Consider the following 20,812-nt stretch of genomic DNA (forward strand, 5'->3'; position numbering starts at 1 on the left):
TCCGATCGTATAAAACCGCTTACATCTACCATGACAAGTATAAGACTGCATTGCAAAACATTTTGGATGATGCCAAGGGTGAAAACATTGAAAAAATATCTCAAAACGATAAAGGAAACTTAAGAAGTTTCCTTAATCCTTAAGAAAACTCTTAATTGACTGAAATAAGTTGAGTATGTCGAGACACACATAAAAAGGCCTTAGGCAATAGGAAATTGGCCATGAAAGAGCAAGCTTGGGACCAGTTAAAGGAGGTTGCATCATTGATAGATGTGCAACAGTGTTGACAGCTTGTCACCAAATACACACAGGCTGTGCTGGTGGGGCAAGGGTCGCAGATGGAGAACTAACTCTGCCAACAGGAACACCTGTGCATTTGAAATATCTAGAATATAGACTAGCACGTCTTTCAGACCCGTTGATCGGAGTGATGATATGTTTGGTTTAATCAGTCCAATTTCAAGAGCCCTGGCACTGATGGGTTGTCGGCTGATGTATACAAATCTAATATGCAACTCTGGGCTCTCCTATTAACTCTGCGGCTCAGCACAATGTTTGCCCTAGGTTCTCTGAGAGCTAATTGTTCATCAAACTTATACATGCTAGGTTGATACGTTTTGAAGTGAAACCACACAGGGGGTGTAGGCAAAAGGACAAAGGACCACAGGATGCAGCCTCCGTCAATTCCCTTCTTGATAGAGGGCAGCAATGCAGCGGGTTCTAGGTTCACACAGAGGTTGCACTGCACAATTCACAGTATTAGGCTACATGAGCTCCTAGCTACATGAGAAATCCCCACTTCAGCTGCTGTGCTCCTGAATTCAGGACAACTACTGCTCAGGACTCTGGGATGGCCACCTCTGTGATGGAGGACTCTGAACTAGTTGGCTCCCCAGCTCAAGGGAGGGAGGCACTGTAGAAGGTTGACTGAAGAGCAGAGCTTCCCCTTTTGGTGCATGGCGTGGTCTATGGTGGTCACAGCAGCAGTCCTCTGGCATCCCTATGTGGCCTTTGTCTTTGGATATCTGGCTCCAGTAGACATCTGCCAAATGGCAACAGAACCCCTCCTGATAAATACGTCAAGCTGCGCTGGCGGGTCTACAGGCCATATGCCGTGGAATATGGAACATTTAAACTTCTGGGGACTGGCCAATCATGGACAGGCTGCTCCGGTACTTGCTGTCCACAATTCCCTCTAGGATTAGGCAGTGGATTGAGGCAGTCTGTAGCTTCTTACTCAGCTTAAAACAAGTTCTATCGACACGCAATCCATCTAAGAGGAGGATACCCCTCAATGGCGACATTCTAAACCTGCCCAGGCCAATAGGACAGTCAAGCACAAAGACCTTTTTTCTAACAACATAGTCAGCCATTTTGGGCACTATAGTACCCAATATGCTGTCATGAAGTAAACGAAAAGCTGCTGAGGAGTGCACCCAAAATGGTTCAAAAGTAAGGTAGGACTAACATAAGCCTGTTCGTAATCCATTATGTGTGTACAATATTCCCCCAATCTTCCCCTTTACCACTCTCCTTGTGGGTGGGGAGGTGGGGGGGTTAGATTTAGTAGCGATTTTCGTTAGACCTAAATCGGGACACTGGAACACTCCCCCCTGCCGCCCCGGTTGTTTCGAGAATGGCCATGTATTAGAGGCTCACAAAACAAATGAGGTAAGCCAATAAGTAAGGTTGAAAAAGACCTTGCTCCCAAAAATCAGTCTGGATCAAACGTCTTCTGCCATTATGGTTGATGGATACAAAGGTGGCTCCCTGGGCAGGATTCAGTAGTTGGTAGGGGGTCTGTAGTTCACCTTTCAATGGAGGAGCCAGATAGCATCTTTTTAGGTTTTCCTCCCATTTTAGGTGGCCAACTAACCTTTAAGAATTCAAAAAGTAATTCCCTAGATCTTGGCCTTCTAGGTATGGTTGGGGTAAGAGGGGCCTAGCTTGCAACTCGACCAATTTCGTTAGGTTTTCTTGGATTCTAGCTTCAGCCTGCATCTGATGGGCTGCTAACTGGGCTATAATCGCTGTTAGGTCGGCTGTTTCTTCCAGTGGGGTAAGGGTTCCTTCAGTGTTTTTTTCTGAATCGCAAACAGGTCTTGACTCCTCTGAGTCTGACTCCACCGAAGGGAATGATTTTTCTAGGTTGGTCTTTAACCCTGATGATCCCGCCAAGGATAGCAGTGGGGTACCCAAAGAAAAGGCTCAGGATCGGGGGCTTTTAGGGCACTAGCCTTAATAAAGGTAAAGACTGGTCAAACTTTCAGTATTATTCAATCTCACTGTTTTATATTATAATGAGAGAATGGGAGGGTATCTAAGAGTACCTATGTTTTGAAGAACAGATCTTGTTGACCAGACGGATACGTAGTTGAGAAAGTAAAACTTCTTCTAGAGTGGTTACATGGTCAGAGTCAACAAGTGCAAATATTCTATTTTCCCCTTCTGGTTGCATGATAATTATCAGCATGGAGCTTCAATTTTTATCAATTGAATCACATCCCAACCTTGACACCATATGTAAGGAAGGCATGGTATCGAAGTAAGACGGACACAAGTGACCACAGTTCAAGGGTGTTTATTGAACTTTCACAAGGGGGTGAAAACACCTATCTAAACCTAAATCTGCAGATGGGAGCAAGCTACGACCATCAAATAATAATAATGCAGTCGTAGTGGAATCTTGTCAGAATAAAAGGAACTATACTAAAAAGAAACCATTGCCAGTCCTTACTGCTAATTTACAAATAGAGTGGGGGAATGTTCATGCAAAAGAAAGAAGTGTTCACAAAATTATATGTCGGGGTGTTTTGGCTGTTGGCCTCCCTTCCCGATGTTTTCAGCACAGGGCAAGGCGGTTCACTCGAGCCAAGCACACACTCTGGCTTCCTCAATACAAGGACACAGTTCCAATTCCAGCATCAGGGCCTTCTGCGTCCAAGTCTCTTTTCTCATCAAAGTCTCTTGGTCCAAAGGTTCTGATGTACAAAACAAAAATAGAAAGTTATTTTTTTCTTATAATTTTGATTCAGATGTCTCTCCCTCTTTCCCCCTCAGCCAGGCTCGGCCCCTTTTCTATTACGCTGGATACCTCTCTTCAAGGCTCAGATCCCCTTTCTTTAAGGTTCCAGAAATGATTCCTTCTCGTGTGACTCACGGTTCACCCCAGATCTCCCTCAGCCAGGCTAAGATCCCTCTTCACATTCAATAGTCTCCCTCAGCCGGGCTAAGACCAAATGTAGTTAACTTTATACTTAGCAAAGACTTTCAAATGTGCACAGGATTAACTTGACCCGTCACAGGACCACTTCGATACAAAGGTCCCTTTTTAGAATGCAGTTACCATTCAGTTGTATACCTAACAGAGACATTTTGAATGAGCACCCACCTGGTGCCGGACCACTCTGTACATGGTATCTTAGTTGGCTTTTTCAAAGTACATTCACTCCTTTAGTTTCCACTTGTTTGCGCCTCTCATCACATGCGCTTCAAACACTGTCCTTTGTGGATTTCTTCATACAATGTTGCCGCTTGCAACCTTGGTTCAAACACAAGGTTATTTTGTATCAGTTTTGCTGACCCACCGGCTGTGCTGCTTTTGCTGGCGCAGCTTTCTTGCAGGAGCCAAGGACACTACCATGGCGCCAATCGCTCTTCTCGGCCTGGGATATCGACACTGGAGCGCCCCGGATACCTTTGATGCACAGCGAGATGGCATCTCCCTCATAGAGCTCCAGCAGTCAAAAATTGAAACCTGGGCAAGATGCGAAGGACGGTATCTGGACTTTTCATCGAAATCCAAGGCATCTAAGACCTTTCCATCACATTTTATTCAACGTAAATACTTTCCATCGAAATGCATTTTCATTGAATAAAATTTGATGTAAATTCAATGGATTTTTTAAATTTCAAATTAGGGTTAAGTTATGGGGTAGGGCAAGGGTTAGGGTAGGGGAAGGGTTAGAATTAGGGTTAGGGCAAGGCTTAGGGCTGGAGTTGGGTTAGGGTTGGGAAGTGAGGGGGGGGGCCCGCCACAAAAAAAATGCAACGTTGCATAAAGCTGGCCAGTGCCAAAATCCTTTGAAGATTTCAGCACTGGACAGCTCCATGTAATGTTTTAACGTTACAAAAAAATGCTTCGAAATGCTATTTTTTACATTTAAAAGTCCATATCCATCTAAACCTGTCCATTTATATATTCGATGGACTCGTTTCGATGCAAATTCACTTTTACATGTAAAAGATAGCATTTTGATGGAATGGCATTTGATGCATTTCCATCGATGGATATGCATTTCCATCGATGGAAAGACCATAAACCCAAAGGACCTATGATGCAGCCAGCATGGCCAGACCTGGTCCTAAAATTCCACAGTCCAACTTTGTGGCTAATCCTCCACTCCTTCAGGAAAGAATCCAGCAGACTTCAGGAATGCACAGGGACTTTCATAGATATACCTTTTACGCATGGGCTGATTTAAGCCAGGCTTCCAATCACACACAAGATGTTTTGGTGGCCTGCCAATCCGACTGGCCCTATAAACTGCCACACATTCAGGTCCAACCATACAGTTTGTGTATTGGTCTGTCTGGGGTAAGGGGCCAGTCTAAACCAGTCCAAACCACAGAAGAGGGTTCATGACGGGGCTACGAGTCAGCCCATGTATGCACAATAGCCATTTTAGGCATGCCTAGTACTTGCCACAAAGGGGATGGCTAACAGAAGCACTACGAAAATTCATTAGTACCCCAATGGCTGCCATACTGGTACTTGGGCTACTAATCTGATAAAATTAACGGCCCGCTTAGTGGGGCTAAAACTAAATCGCAGCTGCCACCAGTCTACATCACAATAGAAGGGTTGGATGATGGGATGCCTAACGAGCACTCCTGTCTAAGGAGCCATAGGGGCTACCATAGGACAACAGAGGAAAAATGATTGCAGTGGCAAGGGGACTTCAGTAGAGGTCCCTCTGACCACACAGTCGACGATCCTAGAATACCAACCAAAAAAAGCAAAAGGTTTAGTGGTACCATAAAATTCGACAGTAGAACTCCTCAAATGGAATTGCGCCCCAAAAGCCACCATCCACACATGACCACATGTCCCATTACACTCCCCACCCATCACCACCATACGCACCTTCCGCCATCAACCATAACATCAGCCCAGCATCATATGCACCAGCATCCACCCATCCCCACCATTAAAGTGGATTTTCAGACATATTCCTTCAGAAGTTTGCGAGGCCAACCTAGTCTGTGAACATTGTAATTGACACTTGGACAAACCATTTTCAATAAAGGGAACGAAAGGTGAGCAGTAAAGAAGTCTTCAGGAGTTATGGGGATGTGTTGTACAAATACTGTTTACCAAACCTAGCCATTTAGGTATTCGAGTCCACACAGACGTATACAAAGATACAATTTTTTTAGGACTGAACACACTTGGCACTTATGATAGGCATGGATCACACAACACAGATTTGATAATCTCTGTGAGATTGCCTTTAAAATATGGTAAAAGCAAATCAATGAAACAGTATCAAGTAAAGTGAAAGCAACTGTGAATTAAAACATAAACCATATACACTGCCTTATAAATGTAAGGCATGCACCTAAGTTTAGCAGTTCTTACCGATCAGGTACGTAGGCCTATTGCCCCAGCAGAGTCAAGTTACTCGAAAGGTCCACTGCACAAGCTTTACAAAGCAAACCGGTTAGTAAAAAAATGAACTTCAAAAGTACACATGGCTGTAACAGGTAAAGAATATAGGGATACACTCAATCTCACCACATTGATTGACTTGGGTGGGAGGGTTAAGGGGGGAGTACTTGGCTAGAATTCCAAAAGTCAATCAGGTAAAGTGTTTAGGGAGTGGACTTTACGTCAATGCAATCCCTATGGCGGGAAGGGGACACAAAAAGAGGCCAGTACATTTGTGCCCCTTATTCCGATTTTTCAAAGGCACCACCCCTGGTGTACTCGGTTCTGAGGACACATTTTTTTTTATTTTATTTTAACTTTTATTACAGAATAAATGCAACAATACATTCATGGTGTGTAGGACTGATCAAGAAGGTTACGATATGATCATAGGTATGGGTCCACGGACTGGCGAAGCCATACCTCATGGTGTAGGGGGCTACATCAGGTGTGCAAACAGACGAGATAGGTTTCATGTACAGCACAAGGCTGCAGCGTCAAATCAGAAACATTTAGACAAGTTCGGTATTGTGTACAGCACAAGGCTACTTCTGCCATTGGTCCTGTGGGTAGACGTGCAGGGGTTGCAGATGCAGTGGTGGAAGCTGGTATCAGATTTAGGTCCGGATTATGTGGTGGTTCCGATTTTTGGTCCTTGGTCGGTTCTAGCAGACTTGCAGTTGGACAGGCCCCTTTAATGAAGCAGGGCAGCAGTGAAGTTGTTAGAACAAAAGTCAAAGGCATGAAGAGTCCCAGGCTTAGTCAGGAAACGGTGACTACTGCAGAGGCATTAACAGCGTCCCACAAGATGGTCGTGGGACACTTCCAGGGTCCAGCAATGTCTGGTTTCTAGTGTAGGGCGCATGACTGATTGAGACTACCAGTCAATGGGTTAAATCACAGATCAGGGTCTTCTGTGGTAGCAGCAGGCCTTCACTGGAAGATGGCTTTGGCAATGCTGATTGTCGAAGTGGCCTTCCTGGTCATCAGTGTGGCTCCTCGTCTTCAGATTCTAGGCCCTAGACGACCCGAGGAACAGCTGCAGGGCTCCTATTATCCAAAATGTGTGCTGTGAATTACACCAGCCCACCAATGGCAAAGTGTGCTACAGCATTCAAACAGCTAAGGCCTGTCCAATCATGGATAGCCAAAAAACACACATCTGGCCAGCAGTAGACCTGCCCTGGCAAAAATGTTAATTGGGACCAGACAGTTCCAAGTGCCATTTCCTTCAGTCCAGATACACAAAGGTACTCTCTGCATATGCCCAAGTAGGTACCCGGGAAGTGCATGTATTTATCTGGCATTTCCTGGCCTTGGGCAAGAAGAACAAAATGGCCAAAAGACCACACTTGAATCATGTGACAGTCACTTTGACTACTTGCTTCCTAAAATGGCATTATGCCGTACAAAGAAATGATGCACGATAGTGCACTGGAAAACTAAGTAAAACACGGTTTACTGCCACCAGCCAGCCCGCTCAACATCAAAAAGGTAAAAAGGATATTACCTATAAAAGGGTAAAGAGATACAAATGTTCTCCCTTTTGTAGCACTCCGCTGAAAGTGTGCCCTATCCCCATGCACTGGCACCATTTGGGCCATGCCCCAAAATAAATGGGTAGAGTAAGGTAAGTGAAGCTCAAAAGGCTTTGCTTGCCTCCAAAGTAAGGCAAGGGTTCAAGACCTAGAAAGAAGCTTGGAGTTACATTGATGTCAACGGAAGGAAAGATGCAAAAAGAACAATATTTACTTCCCGCCATCCGCCTCTGCCACAATGTGAATTTGTGTGGATGGTGGTGCATAATCTGCCTACACCACCATATGCACCTTTCACATGCCCCATGCCTCTTACAGTCCTTTTTCACATTCCGCACCTTCTGCTATAATCTGCAACCATCCGCGCACATACCCTTCACAACAACCCCCAATCGTGCACAAAAGGAATAACCTTTGCCAGTCTGCACCCTCTGCCATAATCCATAGGTCCTGTCACACACAATGCATTCCACCACAAAAATCGATGAAACGTCTGCAAATGATGGAAATACCAATGTCACTATAAACACGCAATGTAAACTAAATCTACATAATCAAAACATTATAATTTAAATATACACAATTGAAACCTTCACTCACACCACTACTTCACAACACTCACTTTAAATAGAGGGTAAAAAGTGAGGAACCTTTAAGGTGGGTAATCCTTTGGTCGGACCTATTTGTCAAAAGTTGAAACCAGAAACATAAACCTGCATTGGAAAACTGAGAAAGGGGTCATGAGTCGTCTTTTTTTCACAGAAAAACGTGGGCACTTGGGCTACATGTTAAAGTAACTGCAAAGCTTAAATAGAGGGTAGTTATATCAAGCATACCATAATTAAAGTGAGTGGTGGGGTGAAGGTTTCCATTGTAGCTTGAGACTATATTAATGAATATTTATTTTACACTGAGCGTTAACCTTAACATTGTATTTCCAAATTGTGTAGACTTAACTTCTCATAGATGGTAACCTTTTTTGTGTTTTTATTTTTAAGTAATTGATCTTTGTTATATTTTTCTTGTTGCAAGGAAGCCCACATCACTGCTGATGGCTAATGTTGTCTCATCCTTAATAACGAATAACAATATATTCTTTAAAATGAAAATCATAATCTCAGTGACTGGAATACTTTAATGTCAGAAATCCTTTTTTGCTTTGTTGAATAACTTTGTTAGCTGTTAAGGAAGATTTTCCTTTTTGCTGCTTTTTAGCCTCCCCCTCCTACACCCTAGCCTATTGCTGGATTCTTGTGGCTCACATTTTCTTTCTAAACCTCACTTATCACTGTGATTTTATTTTTCCGGGAGCCCCTGGTGGTCACTATAGCTACTAAGGCAGGGGGTAACACTGTCCCCCAATTTCCTGTCCCTCGCGAGCCCTCCCCTCCCAAAAGTAGTTTTTAAAATGTATGTTTTAACTGTTGACACTACGGTGCAGTGTACTGTTGACACTATGGTGCAATGTTCTTTTTACTGCAATGTGGTCTCCTTAGTTGATTTAGCAGCCAAGTCATTCATACCCACTCACACTGACTTTGTTCATTATTGTCCATATGCTTGTTGCCGGGAATCACTTGATATGATTAACGTCTTTGTGGACTTTTCCCCTGATGCCACAAAGTCTGGCTGCATGGTTTCGGCTGGAGAGAGGTCTTCCAAGACAGCCTAATTCCCATTCCCATGAGTGATGTCGGTTTGGCTGACCATCTTGGTTTGGATAGCTGCCAAAACTTGTAATGCTGCATTCCTGGTGAGTTGAGCCCGTGGTAACCTTCAGCCCTGTTGTTGCAACCATCTGGGGTGAATTCGTATCAATTTTTCTGTCGACCACTGGGCCTAAAATTCAAGCAAAACGAGCGGCCCAATGTGAATGCTGCATCTGGATTCTTTGTGTCTGCTTGCTGGTCAAAGCTCTGCCTCCCATTCACCTGGGAAAACCTGCGGAAGGGGACTTATTCCCCTAAATTGGCAGACAGTTGATTTACTGTCCTACATGTGTCCCTGGGGATTTCTGAATTCCCCTGGAACCTAGTACTGCTCATCCCCCCGATCGTGATAAACGATATACATAAAAACCCTAAACAATATTCCACATAGTAATAATTACTAGTCAGAATCCAAGGTTACCACACAGAACTTAGCACAGGTTTCATATTACATAACACATGTGCAGATAACAGTTGTAGCATTTAGATGTAGTGAACTGGGAACAAATGTCCAACACAGCCAGGAGGGCTACCAAAGTCCAGGGCATATTTTAGTGAGACGATCCCTGGCTCCAGAGGGTCTTGATACACTCCAAAGAAGGAAGCAGTAGCAATACACAGTGATATAATGTATATCCTAGGCAGGATTGTAATACATATAATAAAAAATACCTAATAAGTGAACCTCTAAAAATCCAAGTCTCACCTGTAGGAGTTCTAAAGTTGAAGAAAGTGCCCCATAGTAAACAGGATGCAGCCTGTAGGCTGATAGAACAATTTCCTGAAAATACTGTTCCAGAAAAGTAGAACAACCCGGTAAGTACAGTCTCCTTTTTTACAGGGCGCAATGAAGGATCCAGTTACCCAGGGAGTTGCACCCTCTGCCAACGATGGCCCTAACAGCCCAAAAGAAGAACAATTGTCTTTCACAGGAGCAGGAACCATCATCCAGAAGTGGAATCAGCAACAGATAACTCCAGTAGGACTGAGGAACCTGCACAGAGCAGAACCTGGCGGCTCAGCAGACACACCTGATTGGCACACTGGCAAAAACAGCCCTTGCAGCAGGATAATGGTGATGGCAACCAGAGACATCCTAGACAAGCAGATTTGGCAGGTTGTTGGGGTCTCAACCTCCTTACGGGGGCAATAGCTTCCTAAACCAAGGTGGCAGGTGTGAGAAAAACCAGAGGGTTTCTCACCCGCTAGTCCCCGGGGATCGATCTCTCAGGTGGCCAGGGCACGGCCATTGCCTTTGAATCCAGACCCTGGGGGTGGACCAGTGCAGGAGGATCACCTGGGTTGAGGGATTGTTGGGAGTGGGGGGTGAGACAGCCGATGGTGAGACGCAGTATTCCCCCCTTCTTTGTTAATCTAGGGCATCCTATTTTGTAGGATTTTCCAAAGTCCCAACCCCCCCTCCCCTTATTGCACAAACGTTGGGCCAAGGAAGAGGGTGACTGAGAGTAACCAGACTAACTCTCATACATCGTACTGGACTTGTCCCGTTAATTGGGTAAGGCAAAGTCAGGCACTGGACACTAAGTGCATACACCTGATACCAGTTAGCTCTCCTCACAAGAATAAAAGGCAACACCTAAAGACACACTCTGAGCAAGGCAGAACACTAGTATGAGCAGAACTTCTGAGACTAAGGCATACCTATTGGAGCAGAGCAACGGACCAAGGGACGAGAGCAGCGAGCCGAAAACCCCAAGGCTTCCCTACTATAGGCCATTGCCTCCGACAGACCATGAAAGACACGCAGAGAAGGCCAGATCCCACAAGTGAAGACTGCATTGCATTGCAAGAATGCCAGCGACCATCCTGGGTGAACGGCAAAGTTGGGGAGGCAAGGCCAAGCCTGTGGTACTAACCTTGACTCGTAAATTGGAAATCACAAAACAAGCAAGAAGCGCACACAGCCAGTGAGTTGGCAAGCGCCCTGAGAGACCAGTGTGTGTTAAAGCGAATGAAGTAGCAACAGTATATCACAAGTGAAGGCTGCACCCGTGCAGATGAGACACAAAAAAAGGCAGACCTGTGAATAAAATTTAAAATTCAGCTGTGAGATCAGCGATACTAAGTAACAGAGTGGTCCGGTGAAAGGAAGTAGCCTATTCGAAAGTCTCAGTGAAAGGTACATTGTTTGAAGCTAAAAGGCGAACACACTGCAAAGGTGAAATAAAGATTCAGTCCTAGAGAAGGGAAGAGTGAAAGTAAAACCGTGAACGTTGAGTCGAAGTGGTCCTGCGGTGGTCTGTAAAGAAAGCCACACACACTGGAAGGACTGACGTCTGAAAATGGTCCGAGCCCGACTGAGGGAGACCCAAAGTATAATCAGCTTGGGGAAGGAAACCCACTTGTAACTTTGTGTTTAACTTTATTGTGAGAGGTCTTAGCCCGACAGAGGCGGACCTACGAGAACTGTGTGGCGAAAGGTCTGAGCCTGGCAGAGGAGGATCTTTGTGAACGTTTTGGTTGAAATATTATTTAGTAAGTCAGAGAAAGAGAGTTTAATGTGGAAGGCCAGGCGGGCCTCGACCCGCGGTTTTGAACTGTGTATTGTGTTAGAAACCGAGCCAGAGTGTCTCATCCTGCCTACAACGATCGCCTTACTCCGTGAGGCCTAACATGGGGACTAGAGCTGGTTCAGCCACATTATCTATTGAACACTGATTTTTCCTTTTGCATACAATTCTCCTTTTTACACTTTTTGTACACAAAATAGGGCAGGTATTTGATTTTGTTGGCAAAGGACATTTTGACGGTCTCCACTAGGACTGTTTTGTTTATCGTTTGATGGTCGAGACTACTCCCATCTTAGTTATAGGGCAAAATAGGAGTTTTTCCAACCCCAACATTTTTAATAAAGGTTTTACAAATTGTATCCATTTTGTCAGTGACAACACAGGCCATGGATGTAAAATGCAGAATGCAGCAGTACAATGGCCTGGAAAACAGTCTCTGGATGAAAGGCTTGCCAAGCGGAGAGTGGGACTATCAACAGGATGTTGAAGACCTGGAAAGGATACCCAGCACTCAGAGGCAAGCCAGAGCACAGGCAAAAGACACTAAACCCAGCAGAATGGCCTGACTGGGTCTCAAAATCGTCTACGAGGGTTGTTGGTTCCAGAAACCTCCAACAGGAAAGCTGACCTGCTCACCTTGGAAAAATCCAGCAGCACGGAGCTTAGGAACAGGGTGTCCCCTATTTGGCTCTTCACTTACAGGGGCTGTCCTCTGCCACCCCACCAATCACATCAGGGAATTTAAAACCAAGGTGTTGCCTCTGAAAACTGCCAAACACCCAGGTCTACCCTCACAGGAAGTGTATTTGCCTTCCAATAATGTCTAAACCAGTCCAAAGCACTATGGGCTCGGCCATTTTACTTGGTTTCTTGGAACAAAGGAAGCCCCATTAACACTATGGCAGTGCGTGTTGGACTGAAAGAATGACTGCATTCATTCTGCAAAGGCTATGGGGTAGTAATGCAGTAAATAGACTTGTTCCCCTGCTGAAACCAAAACTAAATACTAGCTGCCATCAGTCTACTCCCTAAAACCAATGTAGATTGGTAAAACCACCCTAAGGGCAAAAGCAGAAACTGGCACCCCAGTGGCCAGGCACTTTACTGGCAACCCATTAACGACAATATTAATCCCTGGCTAGGCGGTAGAACTCTTACTGTGAAGATCTGTAGTCCCCCTGGAGGAGTTATGCCAGATACAGTACAAAATGCTTTATTTGAGAGGCTGTGTGAATGGTACGAGGGGTACCCAAAAGATGTTTCCTCACCAAGTGTTTCTCCTGCGTACTGCCTGGATGGCAAGTAATGACCCCTACCTGTGTCTCCTGCGGACAATTTCAACGTGTGTACCTGCAAACTTGATATTTCCATGCCTAACCAACTATTGAACTCGGCAGATTATTTTCCGGTTATCAAGACTTTTTCTTTGCACAGTTACCGGAAACATACTATGTAACCACCATTAGCTACCCCTGTAAACAACTACTCTTAAGATAAGCACTCGAATCTGATATCAAAGCTGTTCTCATGTACAATTTAAGCAGTCCATCATGTGTGGCATTGTCACATAAGAACTATTGCTTGTGTACGCACCACTCTCTCTGCAGGTACTGTCCGCTTCACCCTTGGTACACCTATACCTAGGCCCTTAGCATGCAAGCCTGATGTAGCTCCCTGTAACTAGAGGCGAGGCCCATTAGTTTCGTATAATATTGCCTACTACGTCCTGTATATATGTCTGATGTAGCTCCCCGCAACAAGAGGAGAGGCTTTCCAGTATGTATCTTTACACTTACTATGTCAGAGGAGAGTCTTCACAGTATGTTATTCATTGCATGTTCTTGTTCCAAGCACTTACTTCTGTAACTAGTGCCTAGATACCTGAGAGTTTTGTGTGCTGTAAATAAATGCAAAAAATTAATAAATGTCATTTTGGGTCGGGTGGTGATTTCAACTGCCGATGTAGCTGTAGGAAGGGAGTTCTGTCTAACACTTAAGTTCATGAGAAAAGTACCATGTTACAATTACGAGCTACAAGTGAGGGGTCTCGATGGGTTGCGATGTTAAAGGAGTGTTATCTATATATGTTAAATGGATGTGCTGTGGGGGACTGTCCTGGTACGTTTTCTTGGAAGTTAGGCAACAAACCGGCTACGCTTGATTATTTCTTAGTTAGCTCGGGTTTGTTTACAGGGATAGTAGGAATGACTATAAAAGAAAACCACTATAGTGATCATGCTACTGTTACTTTGCAATAAACACTGGGACACAGGCCTGTTGAGACCTTCAGGGGGTTGGCTATTGTAGTTAATCATGCAGGGAATGCCATCAAATGGCTCCATAGAAACCTCATCAGATCCAAGGCAGTGATTCAGGGGAGCGCTACCTCACTGCTCTCGAATATTGAACATATGTCCAGTGAAGAGATCGAAGGATGGATTACGAATTCTACAATGGAGCATGGTGATTATTCTGGGACACAGATTGTGTGCAAGTGTAACAGTCTCGTAAGGGATAAGAAACATGAAATGAGGATTTACGTAGGTTTAAGATAAGTGGTAAGTATGGACAAGCAGTAATAGCTACAGCTAAAAGAACTAAGAATAAATATGGAAATGCCATCCGCTGGTGGAAGAATGAGAGTAAATTAATAGTATGGCAGTGGATGATTATGGTATTGAGGTCAAAGAACTGCCGTGAAGTTTAGCATCTGTTGGGGAAAGTTAAGAGGGATACAAAACGGCAAATAATTAATCCCAATGGGGCCTTACAATGGGTCGAATATCTCAATAAGACCTCGGGGGAATGAAGTCCTATTACCTACAGATAGGTCACCAAGTGGTACATATAAAAATGAATTTAGGATTAATTGAAGAGAAATAATCTGTGAAATCAAGAATCTGAAGTCCTCACGAACACCTGGTCCTAACAGTCTGGCAAACATACTTGTAAAGCAAGAACTGGCAATCTGGGCACAGATACTATGCAGATTATTTGACAAAGTTGTGGAGAGTGGTCAGATTCCTAAAGCATGGCAACATGCCATTTTGCTACCAGTACACAAGAGGGGAGACATAGACCCTGAAAATGATAGGCTTCTCTCTATGCAGAATATTTCTGTCAAGTTGTTTGTATCTATATTCCTGCAAAGAATGCAAGCCTGGGTAATGCAGTATACCCTGCTAGGCAGATTTCAATCAGGCTTTAGAGCAGGTTACTCTACGGTGGCTAACAGGACAATGCATATGCTGATAGAAAGAAGTCGTAAAATGATAGCCCTAGTGTCTATGCTTTATTAATTGACTTTAAAGCAGCTTTTGATTCTGTTAACGGAACTTACCTTTGGGAAACATTGGCCGATATGGGCTGTGCAGATTATATATTGCACTTTGTTAAATTGTGACATGAGGATAATGAAGTGCAGGTGAGGTTGGGTGGGGAAGGGACCTTAACCAGCCCTGTCAGGGTTATGAGGGGTGTGAAACAGGGCTGTGTCCTGGTCCCAATTTCATTTAACCTCTACGGTGCAGACTTACTTGGGGGCCCTGTGTAGGGCGGGAGGCTGTCCTCTGAAGATAGATGGGGTTGCCTGCCCAGTCATGGCATATGCAGATGACCTGGTTATCCTACATTATACATTCATGGGGTTACAAAAATCTGTGGCAGCACTTTTGGGCCTATTGATTTGATTAATAACCTGAGTAAGGCTCAAGTCATTCTGTACGGGGAAAAAGGTATCCCAAGACCAGTTCTAAGAATTAATGGTGACCTTATTGAATGCACCAATCAGTACAAATATTTAGGGGTTACTATGGAGACCCTGAAATGTTTTCCTGGGTGTATTAAAAAACGTGGTAAGAAAGCTAATCAATTGATAGCATTGTTCTCGCAATATGTACTGAAGAGTGGTGGCTTCTCTCGGATGGGGCCGAGAATGCTATATCTCCAATCTTTCATTTCAGCTGTGACTTAAGAGTTAGAAGCTATAACTATTGCAAACTGGGAATGGCTAACTAAAATTGAATGCACCTATTGGAGATGGATTTTGGGTCTGCCTCAATGTATCCCTATTGGAATAATTAGATTAGAATTGGGATTGTTGTCCATGCAATCTATTGTGATACTAAAGCGAGCAGAGTTATACATAAAAGCTAAGACTGCATTAATGGATTCTCTTCTTTATTCTATTGGCAAAGAAACGGGAAATAAAGATCGAACAATTTATGTGATGCAAATAAAACAAGACTTTGAAAGGTTGGACTCCAAACTGCAATGGAACTTATAATGACATTAAAAATGCATTACAAGAAAGATGGAGCTAAGGGATTGGAGCAATAATTTTGAACATTTATGAACCTTAAAGTCTTATGGATTTGTATCACAAAACATTATACTTTTAAGAAACTTCAGAATGATTTGATTGTATGCCCCGTTAAAGATTTGAGAAGATTTATAATGCTTTTACAAATTAATTGTGCCCATCTTGTCCATACTGGGTGCTACGCTAAAGACCCCCCAGCAGGAAAGCACCTGTCGAATTTGCAAAAGCGCTCATCTTGAGACGGCCAAGCATTTGTTGACCAAGTGCCCCGAATTAGATTCGATATATGAAACATTTTTGAGGCCATGTGTTCATAATTTTGGTACTATCAAGGATGCTGACTTTTGGCTACGCTATTTGAACACCCACTTTAAATATTTGCACCTAGCACTTTTATAGAATGTGGTTGGTAGTGATACAGAAATTACCCAGTGATGTATAGGGTGTTGCTAATCTGTGTTAAATTATTGAAAATATGAAATTTAAGAGAGACAATTTAAATTAAAAAGAGAAAGTTTATATTTTATATGTAATATCAAATTTTAAAGGTGGATATTTAGTATGTTTGATCTTAGCTGACGTGTAAGTGTGTTTTTGGAATTTGAAGTATAGGTTGTGTATTTTATATTTGATGAAATAGTGTATTAATGTGATATATTGTTTTGTGACTAATGTTGTTTAAAGGTTTTAATTAACCAAATCACATTAATAATAATAGATTAAATAAATGAACCTTAAGGAAGATAAAAATGGATGGGGGACTCTAGCAGAATTCCCTCTGACCACAAATAAATTAGAAACTCCCACAAAAAGCGGCTTGATAAAGAGTAGGGGGTCCCAGAACATCAGACTGCAGTTCCCCAAACATGGAATTGTAGCCCGAACGCCTGCTACCATTGTGAGAGTGGGAATCATTTAAAGGAACCTGCCACACACACTAGAGGCTGGTCTTCCTAAACCCCCATAAAATAACTTATGGAAAGTCTCCCTGTCAGTGCTTCAGTACTATAAGTGTGCAGAGTGCAAGGTCGAAGCACTGTAGCGGTTATATTGCCATACAGCACAGAGGACGGATAGGGGACTGCAGGTGCTAAAATGTTGTAAAGCATGCAGGTTAAACAGCATTATTGTGGCATGCTGCACTATTAAACACAACTGGGAGCATGGATCACAATGAAGCAGTGCAATACTATGAATGCAAAACAGAGCAGGAACCAAGTTGGTGTAGGATCTTGCAGTACAGAGAGTAGAGAATTGTGTTCTGCAGTGCAGAGCAATGACATACATAACAATGAATCATGTCTGGTCAGCTTTAATCGGTGAGCACAGGGAAACGGGCAGAAGTACTGTTCTTACAGTGACTCCTTCTTGCAGGCAGATTGGAGTGTAACTCAGCTATAAAAGTGCATCTTCTGTTCCTTAATCATCCCTACATTCTGCAGATTGAGAGGCATGACAGTTGTGCGTATGACTACTTGGAAATCCGAGATGGGAACAGCGAGTCCAGCCCACTTGTAGGACGTTACTGTGGCTACGACAAACCCGATGACATCAAGAGCACTTCCAACAAGCTTTGGATGAAGTTTGTGTCTGATGGCTCCATCAATAAAGCAGGCTTTGCTGTTAACTTCTTCAAAGGTAGGCAACTGTTGCTTGAGGTCAGCCATTGTGCGGTGAAGGTATTGGATCCAATGCAAGGAGACCTAGTTTATAATTAAAGTCATTAGTTGGAGGGGCTCACAAGTCAGGCATGATGTCCAAATCTGTATTTGGTGGCAGGGCAGTGAAGGTGGGGAGCACTGGGCAGCGAAGGTGGGAACCACTATGCAGTGAATGTTCTAATCCGTTTGGGTGTAGGGTGTATAGGTTCTAGACAATATTACCACCATTCATATGCACCATGGTCTGCTGATTGGAGGTCATGTGAGGGATAGAGAAGAGGTAGGGGGGGTGGTGTGTGTGTCTGTCTGTCTAGCCTGCTTTGAGGAGGTCAGAGTTCATGATCACCTGTGCTGCAGACCGCTTGGTGAAGGCCCACGGTCCTGTGTGATAGTCCGGTACATAGGTGTCGCCATGACTGGTTGTTCAAAAGATGCTCATCCACTGCTGTATATTTCTTTGCGTTCTGAGTCTTTTAATCGTGAATTCATCATGGAAAAAGCCAAACTAAAACTGTGTAAATGAAGATCTCCTTCTGGGTGAGCCACCTCAGAATGGCAGGGACATGTTGCCATGTATGCTTTTTTTAATGTATTTATTTATTGGGTATTTGGATTGTGCCTATACACAGTGTGTTTCAAGGCGCAGCAAGACATGGGGGAACAGGGATGTCAAAAACAAAAACTGTCCTACTAGGCCTTGTGACATTCGGATCGTGCAATTGCTGTAACAAGAATAGCGGGGGAGAGGGGAAGTGCCGGTCGGGGTAGAAGGGTCAGTGCGGGGAGAGGGGAGGAGGAGCACTTGTAATGTTAGTTTGTCTAGTGGTGATTAGGGGGCACATGCTTTATAGGCACTCCTCCAATCTTACTCTTATCTTTGTTTTCTTAATCCTAGAGGTGGACGAATGCTCACGACCCAACAATGGAGGCTGTGAGCAGCGTTGCGTAAATACACTGGGAAGCTATAAATGTGCCTGTGAACCTGGATATGAGCTCGCCACAGACAAGCGAAAATGTGAAGGTGAGGATCTTGCTTGCGGTCCTGGCAACAAACCAGGCATTGCTAGCCATGAGCCTAGTAGTATGAGCTCCCACCCCCAGCCCCAGCAGTGCACCGTCACTATGAGCTTGCTCTCAGTAATATGTTAAGTGTGGCCTATACAACAGCATAAAATGTGTTTTTGGATGCACAAATTGTTAATTTCGTTAGGTATTACATTTTAATAATCAATATTCCAATACTTTTCTTTGCAAATTGATCTGGATGTGCTCATTCATACATTTGGTGATCAACATAACTGCTTTTTTCTCCCCTCGAACTTAATAGCCACATATTTAATGTGCACACTGTTTTCGGGAGCTAGAACCCCTCTTCTGGTACATGGTCAAACTTAAAAAAAAAAAAAAATGCAATTAAAACATGTTATTTAAATTATTCTCAAAATGGGAAAATTGGGGTTAAACATGTCGCTTAATTCGAACATATTTAGAGCATTGCTATTCTGAATGTACCCACATAAATTGAATATAATTTCCTATTCAGGAATGAATGACGAATCAGTCAATATCTTTGCCCAATCTCCTAATTCGATACTATATTAAGCTTTAAAGCATTTTGTCAAAGTAATCTAACCAATTGAAACTATTATCAAAACAGGGCAGATATAGTGCGTCAACCAATGTCTGAAGGCATTGCATGCAGGCGCTTTCCTGGACTTTAACCTCTTCTGTCCCGGCCACGTGGATGTTCTGTATTTGCCTTGGTTAGGATGAAAGTCCTAATGCATACCTCACAGTGTGTCCCCTGATGTTTTTACTTTTCCCTACTCTTCCCCCTCGACTGGCTTGGCACACCATTCAGGGCCTCCATGGCACTGCAACTCTGTTCTGTATAAATTTGCGAGTCCTCAGACCCGCAGGTCAGGTGCCCGCAAGGTGCCATGTAGTCTGCTTCCTACAGTAAGTCGTTCGGTTTGTTGTAGTCAGTGGCTGGTGACCTCTCTCTTTCTGTTTTTTAGGCAGCTGCACACTGCTGCTTTTGGGAACAAATGTTTGTCCTCTGCAGGCCCTCATTAAATGGCAACCTAGATTTAGAAGTCCTGTGATAAAACTGAACTAGGCTTTGTTTTCATTGTAATCATAGAAACAAGTGTGTACCTTATAAGGTAATTGCCTGCCCGACACTCCAGGCCGGGAACTCAACCAGATCTGTGTGAATGGAGAAGTTTGTGTCTGTTTCACTGTTGAATACACATCCTGAGTTTTTCCATGGTAGGTTTGTGTGGGGACCTCCCCGGAATGGGCAGCCACCAAATGAATGGTGCAGTGTACTTGATTGAAAGCTGGATGGCATCCAGTTCTCCAAAAAAAACTCTAAGAATAGGGGAAATCTGCACTATACCTCTGTCAATAGATAGGAACTATAGCAAAGCACCTGGAAGAGTAACTTACCCATTGAAGACACAGGTTTTGCAACTGCTCTAAAATCCTCAATCTGACTTTGAAGTACTGCTGGACTCTCCGCATTTCACCCCACCAGACAACCACAAAGGTGCTACCTTCCCTTGATTCTACCGGCACAGCCGAGTCACTCAGTTATGGGACCCCTGGTTCTATCGAACAGCACGTTTGTCCCTATGTGCCCTTCAAGTGTTTTGTCTGGAACCCTGGCTCTGCTGTGTAGGTCTGTCAGTGGGCACTGAGACTGCCCTAGACAGCAACCTACATTAATTGGACTGCAGGGCCACTGCCTGTGCAGATGTAGCCATTGAGACTGTAATACAGGGTGCCAAAGCAGCTGTGCAGTAATCCAGCATTTCATTATTCACTTCAAAAACGTAGCCCTACACTCCTTGTGTCATCCTCCTTGGACAGAGATTCCCGTCTGCCTACTTTTCATTTCTCCTACTGAACCAGGACTTTGATAGTTTCTTTCAACCAACAAACCAAGGCTTTCCACTGGTCTTTGTTGTATAGAACAGCATCGGCCCATACAAACCACTTAGCACAAGTGACGGTTGTCCTCAACTTGTGACGACTCTTGTGAGGAAATCAACCATCCGCAGGGAGGGGGTGCGCTCGCCTGTCTTTTTCAAAAATGTATACGAAATTGAATGATGGTAGATCAGCCTCTGGAAAACGTGTGGGGCTAATCCGCACACATTTTCCAATGTTCACTGCATGACATACACATGGATCCGTGTACTCTGGGTGGACAAAGCCTACAAGCGCAGTCCCCCTGTCATATTTAGTTGGGATATGACAGTCCGGATAACACCTCGTCTCTCAGAAGGGGAAGGGCAAAACCTTCCTCCTGCCATGGCCAGCCTAATTAACTATCAA

At 43.9% G+C, this 20,812-nt stretch overlaps 1 protein-coding gene across 2 annotated transcripts in view; it reads left to right on the top strand.

Moving 5' to 3' along the window:
- Positions 1 to 20,812, top strand: part of BMP1 (bone morphogenetic protein 1) — a 984,430-nt gene that overhangs the window by 525,857 nt on the left and 437,761 nt on the right. For both annotated transcript variants that reach the window (XM_069617748.1, XM_069617749.1), the window contains exons 12-13: positions 17,252 to 17,447; positions 18,366 to 18,491. In XM_069617748.1, the coding sequence (XP_069473849.1) occupies positions 17,252 to 17,447; positions 18,366 to 18,491 (322 nt within the window). The remainder of the gene's footprint in view (positions 1 to 17,251; positions 17,448 to 18,365; positions 18,492 to 20,812) is intronic.

Source organism: Ambystoma mexicanum, chromosome 10, assembly GCF_040938575.1.
Source record: "Ambystoma mexicanum isolate Mex_15411 chromosome 10, UKY_AmexF1_1, whole genome shotgun sequence".
Taxonomy (NCBI): domain Eukaryota; kingdom Metazoa; phylum Chordata; class Amphibia; order Caudata; family Ambystomatidae; genus Ambystoma; species Ambystoma mexicanum.